This window comes from Artibeus jamaicensis, unplaced genomic scaffold (assembly GCF_021234435.1).
Source record: "Artibeus jamaicensis isolate MK-2021 breed Jamaican fruit bat unplaced genomic scaffold, CSHL_Jam_final contig_1016, whole genome shotgun sequence".
NCBI classification, from domain to species: domain Eukaryota; kingdom Metazoa; phylum Chordata; class Mammalia; order Chiroptera; family Phyllostomidae; genus Artibeus; species Artibeus jamaicensis.
In genome coordinates this window covers 8,058,320-8,074,308 of record NW_026521195.1, presented here as the reverse complement: position 1 = coordinate 8,074,308, position 15,989 = coordinate 8,058,320, and the positions used below count along the sequence as shown (strand labels likewise).

The 15,989-nt window shown below is 42.2% G+C and overlaps 1 protein-coding gene and 1 non-coding gene across 4 annotated transcripts in view; both read right to left on the bottom strand.

Annotated features, from left to right (window-relative positions):
- The window catches only part of NT5C3A (5'-nucleotidase, cytosolic IIIA), a 43,903-nt gene extending 28,287 nt beyond the window's left edge, over positions 1 to 15,616 (bottom strand). For 2 of the 3 annotated variants that reach the window (XM_037126544.2, XM_037126545.2), the window contains exon 1: positions 15,414 to 15,616. In XM_037126544.2, the coding sequence (XP_036982439.2) occupies positions 15,414 to 15,551 (138 nt within the window). In that variant the 5' untranslated portion in view covers positions 15,552 to 15,616. The remainder of the gene's footprint in view (positions 1 to 15,413) is intronic. The other variant, XM_037126547.2, reaches the window with a different exon arrangement.
- Positions 9,196 to 9,313, bottom strand: LOC119035304 (small nucleolar RNA SNORA32). The gene has a single exon (XR_005079769.2). It is a non-coding gene; the product is annotated as a small nucleolar RNA SNORA32 (small nucleolar RNA).
- Positions 15,617 to 15,989: the final 373 nt, after the last annotated feature.

The following is a 15,989-nucleotide window of genomic DNA, read 5'->3' as shown; positions in this document are numbered from 1 at the left end:
AGCCACAACATATGACTCTACCTACTTCCGCCTGCTGATAGGCAGGAACTTGCCAAACAATGTAAGCAATCCTCCCGTGAATTACTAAACCATTGTGTCATCTACTAGCACCTTGAAAATTAAGAAGACAAACAACAGGTATGGAAAAACAAAATAGATAAACAGCATTTACAGCTGTAATGGCAGAACATGGTCCTACTTGTGTGAAACAAAAAATTTAACTTCCAGGCAAAAAAGTCTTTTGTAAAAGAAAGGGTTTCTTAGGACACTGCTAGGAAGAAAAAGAAGATGGGTCCTGGGCGTGGCATCTACACCACCAGCATCCGTCCTGGAGTTGGCAAGAGTTTTTGTACAATATGTACGTTGTTCTGAAATAATTTACCGGCACATTAGCTACAGACGAAAGGGGCTGAGAGAAGCTGAAGCCCAGTGCAGGCTGGTTCTGGGATAGCCGCAGAAACTCCTAAGGAAGAGCTGTCTGCGTTAGCTGTGGGTAGCAGACTGGAAAATTCAAGAAGCAGCGGCTCCTGGCTATCTTCTCTTTTAGACAATCATGAAAATAGCCACCTGAAAATGAATCCAAAATTCCAATTTACACTCAGGAGTGGGGGCAGTCTTCAGTTGGTTTAGCCCTGCACTTGTTTCTTTCGGCTCTTCCTTCCACCTTCTGGCCTGCTGTAATTTGATTTAGGGCATCTTACCATTGTCTTCTTGTCAGGTCCTTTAAATTGTATGGATCGGTTTAAACAACACCAAGAAAGTAAACAAAAGCGCACAGACAAGAAAGGTAACTTAAACACGCTGCATAGCTCCACCGTGCCATAGCAAAGACGGAAGTCTGCCACCTGCTGACAAAAGCGATAATTGTACAGACTTCCCCAAATGCTGTTTCAGGTAAGGTTCATGACATTAGATTTCAAATTAATTATTATATCAAAGATATAAGTTACAGCCTCTAATTTAAAAAAGAATAAAGGTGAAAAAGATTTAAGATTATGTTTATGCTTCTTTTTATAAAAATATTCCTTGATTATTTATTTAATCCTCAGCTGAGGACATGCGTATGGATTTTTAGAGAGAGGAGGAAAGGGGGGCGGGGAGAGAAACACTGATGTGAGAGAGAAACTGGGGCTGAACTTGCAAACCAGGGATGTGTCCTGACCAGGAATCAAACCTGCTGACTTTCAGTTTACGGGACAACACTCTAATGAAGCCACACTGGCCAGGGCAAGATTACTTATTATGCTTAATTCAGTAAAGGGACATATTGTGATGCCTGAATTATTTTAAATGAGCAACAAAATAGGGATCTATGGAAATGATTCAACAGAAACTATAGGGAATGTCCAAACTACTCTAAGTTAAGGATAATCTAAAACGCTTCACAAAAGTCATAAAGGCCTATAGATTTCACCCTGTCATTCTGTGTCTCTCTGTTTAAAAATTTTTATTCATTGATTTGAGAAAGAGAAAGAGAGAAAGACAGAGAAAACATCACTTTGTTGTTCCTCTTGATTTTTTGTTTCACTTACTGATGCATCCATTGGTTGATTCCTGTATGTGCCCTGACCCCGAGATTGTACCCAGAATCTTGCCATATAGGGCGATGTTCTAACCAATGGACGTAATTGGCCAGGGTAATAATTCTGGCCTCTCTTTCTGCTGCTCCCATGGCAGTCCTGGATTCCATTACCTTTCATCCAGGCTTTAATCCATTTTTAAATCAAAGGTGGCAGGCAATGGCACCCCAGTGTATGCCCTTTTTGGCCTAAGGATTATTTTGAATTGATTATTCACAGAAATAGCAGACACAGGGAAGACTCAGAGAACACAGAAGTTACTTTTTGTAAAAAAAAAATGTAAATTTATAGGGGAAGTCTCCATTTGTAAGGGTGTCTTTTACTCTGTACCAGGAAGAGAAGGACTATTAAATCACAGGTAATTCTTAACAGCAGAGAAGCACCACCTCACATCTGCATATGGACCTGTAGTCACCCTGCCATATTTTCCTCCCCCTCCCCTAACAAACCTCCCTCATACCCTTCTCTCTTGTTTTAACTGCATTGTTATAATTCTAAATCACCTAGGGGAGTTATTCATTTTCCCAAGGGTATCTCCCATGTGTATATGAACAAAACAAAAGGGTCAGTTCTGTGCAAAGTTTCGATCATAAATTCCTAACTGGGTAGGTTGAGGTCACAGCCCAACCTATAACTTCCTGAGTGAAAGGTTAATCTTTGCCTTAAGCGAGACTTGTCTATTGTTCTGGTGCAAAAGTTACACAACTTTGGAATAAGCATAACCACCCTCAAGAGAGCACATAAGGTTAGCTATGCGGTAACCTCGCCTTCACCTTGCTTTCTCCCACACTCATGTAATGCTCCTCAGATTCCCTCCTTAACCCAGTTTGGCTCAAAGAAATTCTTATAAAAATTATTTCCAGGTTGGGACATTGCTTATGTTGACATATACATGCTAATAAACTTCTGTTTTGTTAAAGAAAAAAATCACAGCCCCAAATGCCTTTGCTCATGCTAAACGGCCATGATACCAAACCTAGATTTAACACCTGATGTAACTGTAGTTCTAACCTCTCCCAGACACAGTTTTTTTTTTTTTAAAATGGAGGTGATATTTATTTATTTAGATTTTATTTATTTTTAGAGAGAGGTAAAGAGAGGGAGAGAAGCATCAATCCGCTACCTCTTGCACGCTCCCAATGGGGGACCTGGCCCAAAACCCAGACACGTGCCCTGATTGGGAACAGAACCGGCGACCTTTTAGTTGGCAAGGTGATGCTCAATCCACTGAGCCACAGCGGCCAGGGTGAAACACAGTCTTAATCTACTGGGATAGAATTTTCTGGTTAAGTACCATGAGGTGATCTGTCATATAGGCCCTCTCCACCCACCACGCAGAAGGGCAATCTATATAAAGACTCTCCTCCTTCTCTTCCCCGAAAGAAAAGAGGTACTACTGCAAAATAATCCTTCCTATAAGAGCCTTCCATTTTTTTTTTTTACCACCCCTCATACAAGCCTTAGAAACTGGAAAAGTTGGAGTTCACACTGCTTGTCACTACCAAACCTAACAAGTAGAGACATGGATTGAATTTCTATGGGTGCTTTATTCAGATGCCAGTGATGTGAGAAGATAGTGGGTTACGTACACTCAAAAACTGTATTAACATCTCATCTCAGGCCGACCTTTATATAAGGAGAAGAAAAAGTAGGCAAAGGGGTTTGGAAAAAAGGTAAGTGGGAAAGAGTTGCAGGCCAGCATGATCTTCCTAGTACTTCAGCACAATTTTTCCAGTACTTGTTTTTCTGTGGATCAACAATTCTTTATCTGCATCCCTCCCTGGGATCCAATGGCTCAGATACCTTCTCTGTCACTTGCAAACCCCCTGGTGCACAAAGGTCAAATTGCTCGTCTACCTTCTGGAGTCAGGTAGGTCATGCATTCCAGTTCTTGGAATAACAGCTTTCTAAATGTCTTAGTCACCTAAGCCTAAGAACTATCACCTTCTATTTGCTAAATGGGATGCTGCTCCATTCATGAATCACTTACTAAAGCCAATTAGATCTTCACATTTACTTGGGTGAATTCTGTTTTTTAACAGTTTTTTTCATTAGTCTGTCTTTTTGTATGTATTTTTTCTTTATTACCATTTATCCCCCTTATATTCTCTAGTCTGTCTTTTCTTCTAGGGTTCTCAAGGGAGAATTTAGAAAGGTAGAGAGAAAATTATTTTTCCCTCGATCCACTCCTCACCTCCTGGTAATGCCACATTAAGTGTACTTCAGTTATCACCACATTAATCATCCCAAAATGCACTCTAGGCCTGGGGGCACTGCCAGCGACGGGAGGACTTCAACACTAGTTCATGGGATCAGCTACTTCAAAGAATCAGGTCTGCCCAACTTTGTCGTGGTTTATCAAGTCACCACTTGAGATAGTAAAAAAACCGACCTATTGAGGGAGGGAATGCAGCTCATCCCCCTTGAATTAATGCAAATGAATAAAGTAAAGGTACCTAAGGGCATTCAGGCTTTTAGCCAGAAAAGAAAATTTCTGGATAGATTAAAAATACTAGTGCCCAGTTCAAGTCTGGCTCCAGCTGAGTTTTTTTTTTTTTCTCTTCTGGCACTTCTTTCTCTGTTGATCAACAATTCTTTATCTGCATCACTGTGGTTCCTTCCCTGGAACACGATGGCTCAGATACCATCTCCATTACTTGCTGACCCCCTGAGGTGCCAGTCTGAATTGCCTGTCAACCTCCTGGAGTCCTGTACCTCATGCATTCTGGTTCCTGCAATAACAGCTTTCCACATATATATCAACTATAAACTACAGGTAAAATCTTTAACTGTTGAGTTCCCCTTTCATGATCATGACTGCTACCCTTCAAATACCAGCATATCCATCAAATATTACCCAATCCCTCTGAAATCCACATAGCCTTTTATGGGTATCTCATATTTATACTCATTCATTCTAAAGTTCTCTAGCTGTGGAGCTAGTCGTGACATGTAATTGTGAGAGCAGCTTCTATACCTCATTAGCATGTACAAAGGCAGTGGCCATGTCTCCAGAACTGTGTAAGATCTAGGGATTTTACGTGTGAATGGATATGTCTTTAGTCTTGACATAGGCAGAAGAACAAAGCTAGTCTGCATTTGTGTTCTTTACTGCTATAGTACTAAGCGCTTAGACTAGTTGGAATGCTCTATTTTTCTATTGGCCAACTAACTACCAGTAATATCAGATTATGTACATGTGTTTTACTTTGGTCAAATATTAAGTCAATAAATACTGAATGGCAACAGGTATGGAAAAAAAATAGGCACTACGGTGTGGTGTGGCACACTGTTAATTATCCAGTTAATACACCCCTCCCTTTCTTTCTTACTGATAGAATCTCAATTTCTTCGGAGGGTGGCAATTTGCTCAACCAAAACTAAACTAAACTAAACTAAACTAAACTAAACTAAACTAAACTAAAATAAAATAAAAGGATATCAGCTTCCCTTAGAGTTGGGGTGACCATGTGACACTGTTCTTTCCAATGACATGTAAGGAGAAAGTTCTACTTTACTTGAAATAGGTTTTCCTCCTTCCTGCTACCTGAAAAATAGGTATGTTGGCCAGGACTGCAACGCTGTCTCATGACCGTAAGAAAAGCTAAGAAAATGTCAAAGACTTCTGCTGTGATATCCTTGTATCCTCTAACTAACACCAACGACTGCCTGCTTTTTGGACTTCTCATTAAATTATAAAAATAAAAGTAAAATCTGTTTATTGAAGCCACTGTTTTGGGGTCTTCATTCACCTTAGTCAAATGCAAGTAATAAAACAGAAAGAATAAGAAATATGTACCAGTTCAGACACTTAAAGGATATATACAACAGTAAATAATGTAAGATAGTATATAGCCCTGGCTGGTGTAGCTCAGTGGATTGAGCACGGGCTGTGAACCAAAGGGTCGCCAGTTTGAATCCTGGTCAGGGCACATGCCTGGGTTGCAGGCCAGGTCCCCAGTGGGGGCCACGTGAGAGGCAACCACATGTTGATGTTTCTCTCTTTCTTCCTCCCTTCCCCTCTAAAAATAAATAAATAAAATCTATAAAAAATAATATAAGATACTATACAAATTGCTAAATTTTGAGGAAATCATCAGGAAGTGCCACAGGAGCTCAGGGAATATGCTTTGTAAAACAAAACAAAAATTTAACACATTATGTAACCATATAATGGATTTATATCTCTAAAAAAAATTCTACAGAGGTTCTAAAAGGTCATAAATCTGAGCAGTGTTATAAATTCCATAAATGCCGAGCTACGGAGATATTTTAAAATGCTGAAGCTTTAATCCACTTTCCAGTGTAAGGAACATTCAAACCTGTAGAGAACTCTGGTGAGTCCGAGCCAAACTGACAAACAACTGCCGAGAAGCAACAGCCTGATGCACTGAGAAGCGCCCAGGGCAACGGCGCTTTGGCACCTTACTTTATGCATCAAAGTCAAAGGAGGGGCCCCAGGGGGCACATGAAGCCCACTGGTGATGGATTAAGGGAGGTGGGAGAGAGCACAGCAGGGAAACCTCTGGGATGGGATGAAAGGTAAAACTGAACTCTTACTTAATCAATTTTAATTTCAGGCCATCCTTTGAGTTCGTCAGGTTAATGTGGCCCCTTTCGTTCACACACTAAAGCAGTTACGTCTTGGTTTCCCCCCTCCTTTTTCTAAGTATAGACTCAATACTTGCCTCTTACTCAGTTATAGTGTCCAGACATCTGATACTACTTTATGACAGAAGAAAGGAGGAAGTTTTTGTTATAAGTTTATTTCTAGAAAGGAAGCACACTATACTAAAGTTTCAGAAACAGCACCAACTATTTAGGGAGTGACCATGGATGTTCACGAGGAAGCCATAAATTGCTGAGATGTGGTTAAACTAGAAATGACAATTTTAACTGGTTGGGGAGCTTTTAAATATAGCTCCATCTCCCCTACCCTGTGGTCCAAATAAGTCCCACCCTCCTTGTTGCTCTGCAGGGGATGACGTTAAGACTATACATTTGTTCTGGTTTTGTGCTTGCATTTTATTGCATTTGACAGATACATGTATTTAGGGAGAGTTTAATAAAGGATATGAGAAGAACTGAGTAAGATTATACAATCTCATGTTTTTAAAAAAAGATTCGTTTCCTATTACAGAAAAAAATAAGTAATTTGTTGATAAGTAAAACAAGCTAACCCCCCTGAAACCAGAATTAGAATACACACCCATATTTTGCTGTGTATAATGTACTTTTTTTGCTCAAATTTTTGAGGGAAAAATAGGGATGTGCATTACACATGGATATAATGACTACATACCACGGGCATGATAATCTCATGTATAATGCACACAAAATGTGGGTGTGCATTACATGTGGTAAAATATGGTAATCTAGTAATGAAGGAGAAATTAGTAGGGGTTCGGAATGAGTTATCCAAGGTGTGCCTCTACAGGGCTCAAGAGAAGATCAGAGATAACCTCTTTGACCCATCTGTAGGGCAGGGCAAACTTCTATTTACTTAACATCTGCTCTTATCACCCCGCAATGCAGTCCCCAAGGCACCTTAACTCACCCCCAGCTCATAATGTCTCAGACACCCACTTTCCCTTTGTGTCTCTGAACCTCTCTGCACACAAGGTCCCTGGCTGTCTCATGTCTGTGGGGTTCCCATACATATGTATGTATTAAATTTGGTTATTTTTCTCTCTCTTTTTTCCGGGGTACAGCGTGAACTCAGTCCCTTACTGTTCCAGAATAGACCTGGGGTGGGAGTGGTGGGGTGAACAATATACCATTACTGAATGAACCCACCTGTGTGTTCTGGGGGGTCTCCCCCCATTACTAGGTTCATCTTGCCCACCACCAGGGAAAAGATGTCCCTCAGTGCCAGAGATTGGTGAAAAGGAGAGGGATTATTATTTATTTAAGAAGTTATATAGCCTTAGAGTAATTACTTAATGTCTTCATTAAAAATACTAAAGTCCTTTAGAATGCCCACAACCACACAGTCCTTCCTTCTCCCTCTGCCCAGTCTGGGGTACCATATCTCAGGAAAAGAAGTATAAGTCTGTGGTACAGGCTCCTGGCACCATCAGCTGTGCCACCACCACGATCTCCAGTTTATCCAAAACCACGTGGCACTTCTCATGGCCCACCAGAAAGAGTCCTTTCACCCCTTTCCTTCAAGGCAAAGTCTCTCCTGCTTCCTAAGCCACATGGCAAAAAGGGAGCACCCTAAAGCTGCATGGTCCCAACTTTGGCCAAAGCCACGTGGTCCCAACCAAAAAGCTGAGCATGGCTGCCAGCCTGAGTTTAAATCCCAGCACCCATCTTCCTCTGCAGCTTTATTTCGAACTCCTCCCACAATCAGTCACACCTGCCAGCATTCCCTATTCTTCCAGCTTTACTGGGCTGCCATAGTAAGTCTGGGCAGGTGTGGCCTCATGGCATGGAGCCAATCATCTCCAAGCTCTCACGCAGCCATGGGGAGTTGCTTCCCAGTTACATCTTGGGTTGAAGTCACCCCCATCCCCTTGGCTCAAAGCATGGCCACAGCTATTTAACGTATCTATGAAACCAGTTAAAAGTTACAGATATATTAAATGACCATTCTAGAGGTTATCTGCAAAATTGTTGCTATTCAAAACAACTCTCAATGGCCCCGTTCCATGCATCCCATCCCCCAGCTCAGACTTGTGGGTTGAGGACATCCTATATATTTTTTTCTAATATTTCCTGGACACCCTGAGTTCTAGATAAGTCCCATTACAAATCCCCATTTGGGGAGGTCCCCCCTTGGCTGCACCCTGTTACATTAGTGCCACAAATTATGCTGTCCAATTTTCCACTTTGGGGGAAATCCCAGGACTCAGCAATGGATAAGTGTCACCCTGGGAAAATCACCTTTGTGACCAGGGTATCTCCCCTGCCAGGTAAGTAAGCTTATATTCTCTTGTAATCTTCTCATGTCTGTTTGATTATTAGACCAGCCAGAAGAACCTTGAGGATAAAGTTTCTTCCTTCCCACATTAGGGAAGCAGTTGGTATGTAAAATTTAAAAAAAGGAGCAATTTAATAGGATAAATTAGGTCACATGGGCAGAAATACAAAATTAAGTAGGTAGAGGCAGGTACTGTAAGGCTGAAAATAGTAAAACATAATGTAAATAAGAATTTGCAGAAATAAGCAACTGTAAATCAATGAGCATACACTTGTTATGAGGCAAGGATGTCCCTTATTCTTTTCCAAAGACATCTGTGCATCTGTGTTCTCTATTCTCTGCTTTCTTATCTCCTCTGCAACTTGGAGGAATTATTTAAGGAATTTCACATGTTCTGAGTCCTTCGTTTCCTCAAGAGTTTGAGTCTTTTCTACTCAGTCCAGTCAGGTGCCAAGACAGTGGGCCCTACATAACAGGAATATAGGTGATCGTGTGTTGACAAACTATTTGGTCAGTAGCACCCTAGAAGGACTTGCTAGACAAAGGACATCTGGAAGATTCTAGAAATCTAAGATAGCTATTATAAAATCTTAACAATTACCAGTGGCTACTTGAAAATCACATACGGCTTGTGTTGTACTTACATTGGACAGTGCTGATCTAGGCAATGAAAATAAGTAAGGGTTAATCAAATTTCCCCAATAGGCTGAATGCTAGCAATGAAGCAGAAAGAAAATCTAGTGAGAAAACGTTTCGTGGTCATGTCCAAGGCAAATGAGAAACTGCAGGTTCATTAGGATTTTCACAATAGACAACTGCATTGTCTTTAACCAGGGAGTTTAGAATATTCCTTTCAAATATGTGTATTTTTCTTTCTGAGAATTCTTATGAGTTTACTTGAGCAAAGCTGATGACATGCTGGGAATGAAGATCTCAAATGCTCAGCTACTTTTTTCCTTTGATTAATGTATTGGCTAGATCAGATTTATTATTTTTTTTACATCTCAGACGGCACAAGCAAGGTATAAATCCCTTACTCCTATGTAGCACAGTAGTCCTCATATAATGCTGCACAAGAGGATATAATGTGTATTTTATTAATAAACTCAAGTGATTTTACACTCATTTTTAATTCGAATTCAGTGATATAGAGGGTTTGCAGAAAATGTAATACTTTTGAGTCTTCATTTTCTTGAAGGTGGGCTCAGTTTCTTCTTCTAAGAGACAAAATATATCTGACCTTCTGAAGGCTGAGTGATCGATCTCCTTTTATTTGAGTGCTACACACTAACTGGGAAAGGATAACTCTGGAGGAAAAAAAGACATAGAAAAAGAGAAAAGGATGACATATGTTCATCAAATAACAACAACAAAAACCCCAAACCGCATGTATTTGCGAACCTGTCTTTAAACAAACAAACAGACAGACGGACAGACAAACAAACTGGAGCGCTGCTCTGCGAAGGCAGCCATTGCCAGATACCAGGCTGGGTGGTGTAAGCGGCTGATATTTATTTTGTCACAGTTCCGGAGGCTGGAAGTCCAAGATTAGATATTGGTCACAGTTCTGGAGGCCGGAAGTCCAAGGTTAGTTGATGAGGTTGGTTTTCTCTGAGGCCCTCTCCTTGGCTTGTGGGCAGCGACCTGCTTGCAGCCTCTTTCATGAAGTTATCCTTCCGTGCACAAATGGCCCTGGCTTTCTTTCCTCTTCTTATACGGACACAGTAATAGAAGAGGATCAGGGCTGGATCCTCAGAGTTGGATCAGGGCTGCTTCCTAACAACCTCGTTTTAATTTCATCACCTCTCCAAGGGTCTTGTGGAGCTCCAAGTGGGCTCCCATTCTGATGTAGCAGGGGGTGGGATGTCAACATTTGAATTTTGGGAGACACAATTCAGTTCCTAACAAAAGGGGACATCTAAAAGTTTTCATAGAATGTTAGGCTGTAAGAGGATATTAAATTCTGAACCTGCCTGTCGAGGTTCAACCCAGGAACCAATATGATGGGCATCACACTTAAGGTGAGGGGAACCATACTCTATAATAAGGAAAGGGAGAGAGTTGGTTTCATGACTCTTGGGCCCTCACCCATTTAAAGAATAAAAAAGGGTGAAAAAAGTGAAGGAAGATGCATCTGTGAAGAGCTGTTCAAGGGGGTGGTTTCTTAAGGCAGGCTGGCAAGAAGGGTCTTTGGAGGGGTCACTTGGAGAACTTAAAATATGTTTGCTATGGAGGACTGATTCGTGACCCATGCTACAGAAAGACATGCAGGGGCTCTGTTGCACTGTGTCATGAAAAGCTCCCTATTTCTAATGTGTGTTTTTTTGAGATTTTACTTATTTACTTCTTAGAGAAAGCAGAAGGGAGGGAGAAAGAGAGGGAGAGAAAGATCAATGTGTGAGAGATATATCAATTGGTTGCCTCTCACATGCCCTCAACTTGGGAACTTGGCAACTTGGCCTACAACCCAGGCATGTGCCTTAACTGGTTGAACCCTGTGACCTTTTGGTTTGCAGGCCAGCATTCAATCCACTGAGCCACACCAGCCAGGGCAACTTCCATATTTTTTTACAATTAGATAACACTGTACTGTTTAATTGATATTTGCTAAGAGTATAGAATTGAAATGTCCACACACACACACACACAGAAAGAAAAGGAAAAAATATGTAAGGTGATGGATATGTCAGTTAATTTAGATGGAGGGAATTCTTTCACAATGTGTATGTATATCAAATCACCAATATGTGCATTTAAATACTTTACAGTTTTGTCAATTATATCTCAATAAAACTGAAATTTGAAAGAGAAAAGAAAAGAAAAAAGAAAAGAAAAGGGGGTTCTGTCCTAATGAGTCTGTAATCCTAGAACTTGTCAGAGCTAGGGCTGAGTGAACAGCTCCAGGGACTGGGCGGGGACCACACTGTGGAGCAGCAACCAGAAACCTAATTAAGTCCAGCCTCAGAGCCCTGTCCTTCAAAGCCTAAACTCTGTTGGAGTGGGTTTCTCTGCCTGGCAGGATGCGTTCAGCGAGGGCTCAAACTTTGCTCCCGAATCTTTGTTTTTATGGAGAGTGGCCATTCCTGGCTGTAAAGGCCTTATCTGAATAGAGACACCTGGGAGAGAGCTGGTTGAATCTGGCTGGGCTTGCTTGGTGGATTGGGAAGTCAAAACTGAGAAGTGATGGCTGGCAGATAGAGGAAGGACTTGATACTGCATGACTCCAAGAGAGATTGGAGGAAGGAAGAGATTCAGGCTTTCGATTATATAATTCTTCCCCAAACACCAGTTTCGTCTGCGGCAAAAATTCAACTCTACATGTATGAACTTCTATACATGTTTGGTAACCTCAACCCTTGCAGTGCAGTTTACGAAAACTGCAAGTCATCCTTACGGGGATAATTAGAAAGGGTAGGTTTTACCATGAAGGCTTAGGGGAGAGAAACAAAGATGAAAGAAAATAAGTTCAGTGGACAAAGATTCTGCCCCACTGGTAGTGTCCATAAGGGAAAATGATGCTAGGATGTCAGAGGAGCTAAATAGTCTGTGCTCTGTATAATAATTACAGCTCCCATTTGAAAGGATAAAGCCAGCCTCAGTTGCTATTGTGGCACCATTTGTCTAGCAGGCCTATGACCCTGGGAAACATGACTGCCACTTTAGGCTGCTGAGCTTCTGTTCCAGGACAGGAAGTTACTGGAAGCAAGAACAGAACTCACCAACTGCTCCCTACAGCCACAGGCAGAAGATAACACTGGAGCAAACTGGAGCAAACTGCAGCCTCGCCTTTCAACACCCCAACTGCCCAGCAGTAGCAACCCCCCCCAACCTTTTTTAATCCACTTATAATCCAATAAAAGCTCAAAGCCCCCACCCCTCAATGCTGGTATATCTCTCCACTCCATGCCCCTCTCCCTTCCTGGAGAGTGAATAAACACTTTACACTTCTCTTTGTGAATTCTTTCACAGCTGGCATCACTGACCACCCTAATTAACACCATGTTAAAGTTACAGTGCTTTACACTGAACTGTTTTTATATACAGTGCTGCTGGCACCAAATTGTAGCGTTTTCCTTCATACCAACCAATTCAACTCTCCGGTGAATTTGACTTTGACACTATCTATAGTGAGTGCCTGATCCCATGAGTAAACGGCTCAGTCCCACAAGTCTGTCCCCTACTTCAGATGCCACTCAGCAAGTCCCAGGTTGCTACACACAAGTCTGACTGCCTGGGTGAAAATTTGAGAGTTCGCACGATCCCTTCTTCAGTTCCCATTATTTGCACACAACTTGGGAGAGTGCTTTCCTTACCCATTACAGGTTTATTACAAACCAGGCAGCTCAACTTTAGGGGTGTTTATGGAGGCTCTGTTACACAGATTAAATGATTGGCCAGAGGTGATTAGCCCAAACTCCAGCCCTTTCTCCCTCCACAGGAGGGAGAGAGGCACCGAAAGTTCCAATCCTGTAATCACACCTGATCTTTCTGGATGCACCAGCCGACACCCCACATCCTGAAGCCACCTTAGGGCCACCAGATGGTAGAGTCCATCTCATTAGCATGCAAGAGACACTCTGAACACTCCCCAGAGTCCAAGTGTTTTCTGAGCTATGTGTCCAGGAACCTGGGACAAACACCAAATGTATTATTTCTTATTGTATCATAGACGTAAAAAAACAAGGAAAATCTGAGAAACTGTTAGCGCCAAGACGAAGTACAGAGGCATGATGACTAAATATAATGTGATATTCTAGATGAGATCATGGGACAGATAAGGACATAAAGCAAAGAAAATCTGAACAAAGTATGGATATTTAAAATGTATATATAATTATTAATTTTAACAAATGCTCCATATTAATGATAATAACAGAGGAAACTGGTTATAGAGTATAAGAGGACTCTACTAACATGCACAACTCTTCTGTAAATTTAAAAATTTTCCAAAGTAAAAAGTTTATTTAAAAATTAACATATACTGATCATGGTAATGAACTAGAAATCTTCAATAGATTTGGGGTACAAGGAACACAAATCTGTCTAAACAGCCAGCCACTGTTTGTCTGGCTGTTACAAGGCCTTAGGGAACACACAGAATGATGAATTAGGCTTAAAGGGAAAGAAACATCAGCTACACGGAAAGGCTCCTCTTATCTCTGAACATCTCCAGCATGTCTTCTGACTGGCTTCCCCTGTATGAGCATCTTTCTGACTTAGAGCACATTTCAGCTGCACTGTACACAGCCCACTAGCAACTCCCTGTGTCTCTCACTAAAAACTTAACAGCAGTAAAACCTATTAAACCCAGTGCCAGACAGAGGTCATTTGTTGACCTCATCAGCTCTGGGTAGGCCCACAGGGTTGGGCAGTTACTGCTGGGTCCATCACCTGTGACCAGTTTGAGCTATGTCCACTGGACATCCATGGGTTTGTACAGATTCTCTAAGGTGGGGGATTTCCAGGGTGAGGTGGGGGTGGGTGGGTAGGGCATGCCCCCTAAAACACATCTATTACCAAGAGATAAAACAAGCATTTGAATCCAGGTCTTCAGATTCCCAGTAAAATGTTTATGTTATTTGTAATACGTACCCATTAAAGTTACAAGTTAACATCAAACTCTTTGGACTTTTTCCCTTTTAACAGCTAGTAGCAGTCTGCACATATATAAATTAATATAACAGTGGGTACACATATGTGTATGTAAAGACTGACCTGTTTCTATACTACAGCTAAGTCAAGTCAGTCTGCCTCACTGGACCTTCATTAAGAGAAGTGGTGTAGCAGACCACACAGGAAAGTATGGCAATCAGTTTTCTTTTCACATGCATACTGCAAATTTTTAAACAGAAAATTAGGTTTTATGAGTCACATAAAGATACTCATGAATACATTTTCGGTTTGGGACAAAAGAAAGCCACCAAGGTTCTCTAAGCAGGAGAGCACCATAAACAAAATGAAATGTCCGCGATAAAAATTGGCTGCCGTGGTAATGCAGGTGTAGAAAAGAAGTAATAACCCAAGAATAATTTAATTCTAGCAATAAACAAATCCTAGAAATATTATTGTCATAAGAGACATGTAGTGGTCAATATTTTTTACTTTTAGTTGCAGAAAATATTTCTGTATTCCACCTAGGTCCACTAGCAACCAAACAGTTTTTCTGATTCCTCAGCTGACAAATTGTAAGTAATACATGAAACTAAAATAATTAATATTTAGTAGAGTTGCAGATTGTCAATTGACTTGTCATAAATTTTTAACCGCGTATGTTCACTTGTGCAGCGCATGATCGGGAGTATACCTGGAGTATACACTACATCCAGAAAGTATATCAAGTAAGTAACCTATCTTGACTCTAAAAAACAAAAATCCCCGACTTTGGAGCAAATACTGTTTATACTGTACTTCAAACAGAATTCTTGAAACACTCTATTACAATAGAATTGTAAACAGATTTCTAAAATGTTATGCAAGACATTTGGGAAGAAAAGGAACACAAAGATATATTCTGGCAGTTCGAGAGAAGAAGAAATAATATCCAAATACAACAGAACTCAAGTGGATAAATGGCATTCTTTCAACCACTGCCAAATTACACCTATTCATAATGTAACTCATCCTAGCCACAGCGCAGAAAGAATTCCTCTGTTAGAACTAACTGCAAGGGCTTGCGGGGGATGCGGGAAGGAGGGAGGAACACCTCCAAGCGAACGTACTTTGCAGCGGGAAGCAGCTCGTGCTCTTATTACCTATTTACTGTCTGTTTCCAAAGACGACCTAACAAAGGCCCGACTGCCGCCCTCGAGGGTCCAGAACGGGTCCCCTGGGCTTCCCGAGCATTTCTACAACAGCCGGAGCCCCGGCCAGCCCTCTCGGGCTCCGCCGCGCCAAGTCCCTGCACTCACCATCTCGATGATCTTGGTCTTCCTCCCCGTCTTCCTTTTCATGGTGAATATGTACTGGGCCAACACCACCCCTGCCACCAGGGCGCACACACTGGCGCTCGCTACCGCGCCCACCCGCGCCACGGCCGCTCGGTCCATGAGCAGAGAGCCTCATGCGCCTCCCAAGCAGAAAAGACCAGGTCGTGGGGCCGCTGGCGGGTGGGGGGGGGGCGCCTAGAGGCGAGAGCCTGGTGACGCTACCAAAACGCCCCGCCCCCACCGCTCTGCGCGAGCCCCGCCCCCGCGGAGAGCCCCAACCAGGAGCGCCGAGGGGTGTGGACAGGGGAAAGGCGGCGGGGCGCGGCCCGCGTCGACAGCCAGGCGGCAGGTGGGCCCGGGTGCGGCTACTGTCCTAGCACTAAAAAGGGAGTTGTATTGTATTAATTGTCTATCTCTGCTAGGGAGAACCACCCTGTGGCCCGTGCTAGCCCCGCTTAATAGAAATCCGATTCTAACCTTGGCCCATCGGGAAAGAAATCCTTCAACTTCCATCCTCTTCAGCCGCTCTGGACTACAACCCCCAGAAGGCCACGCGCG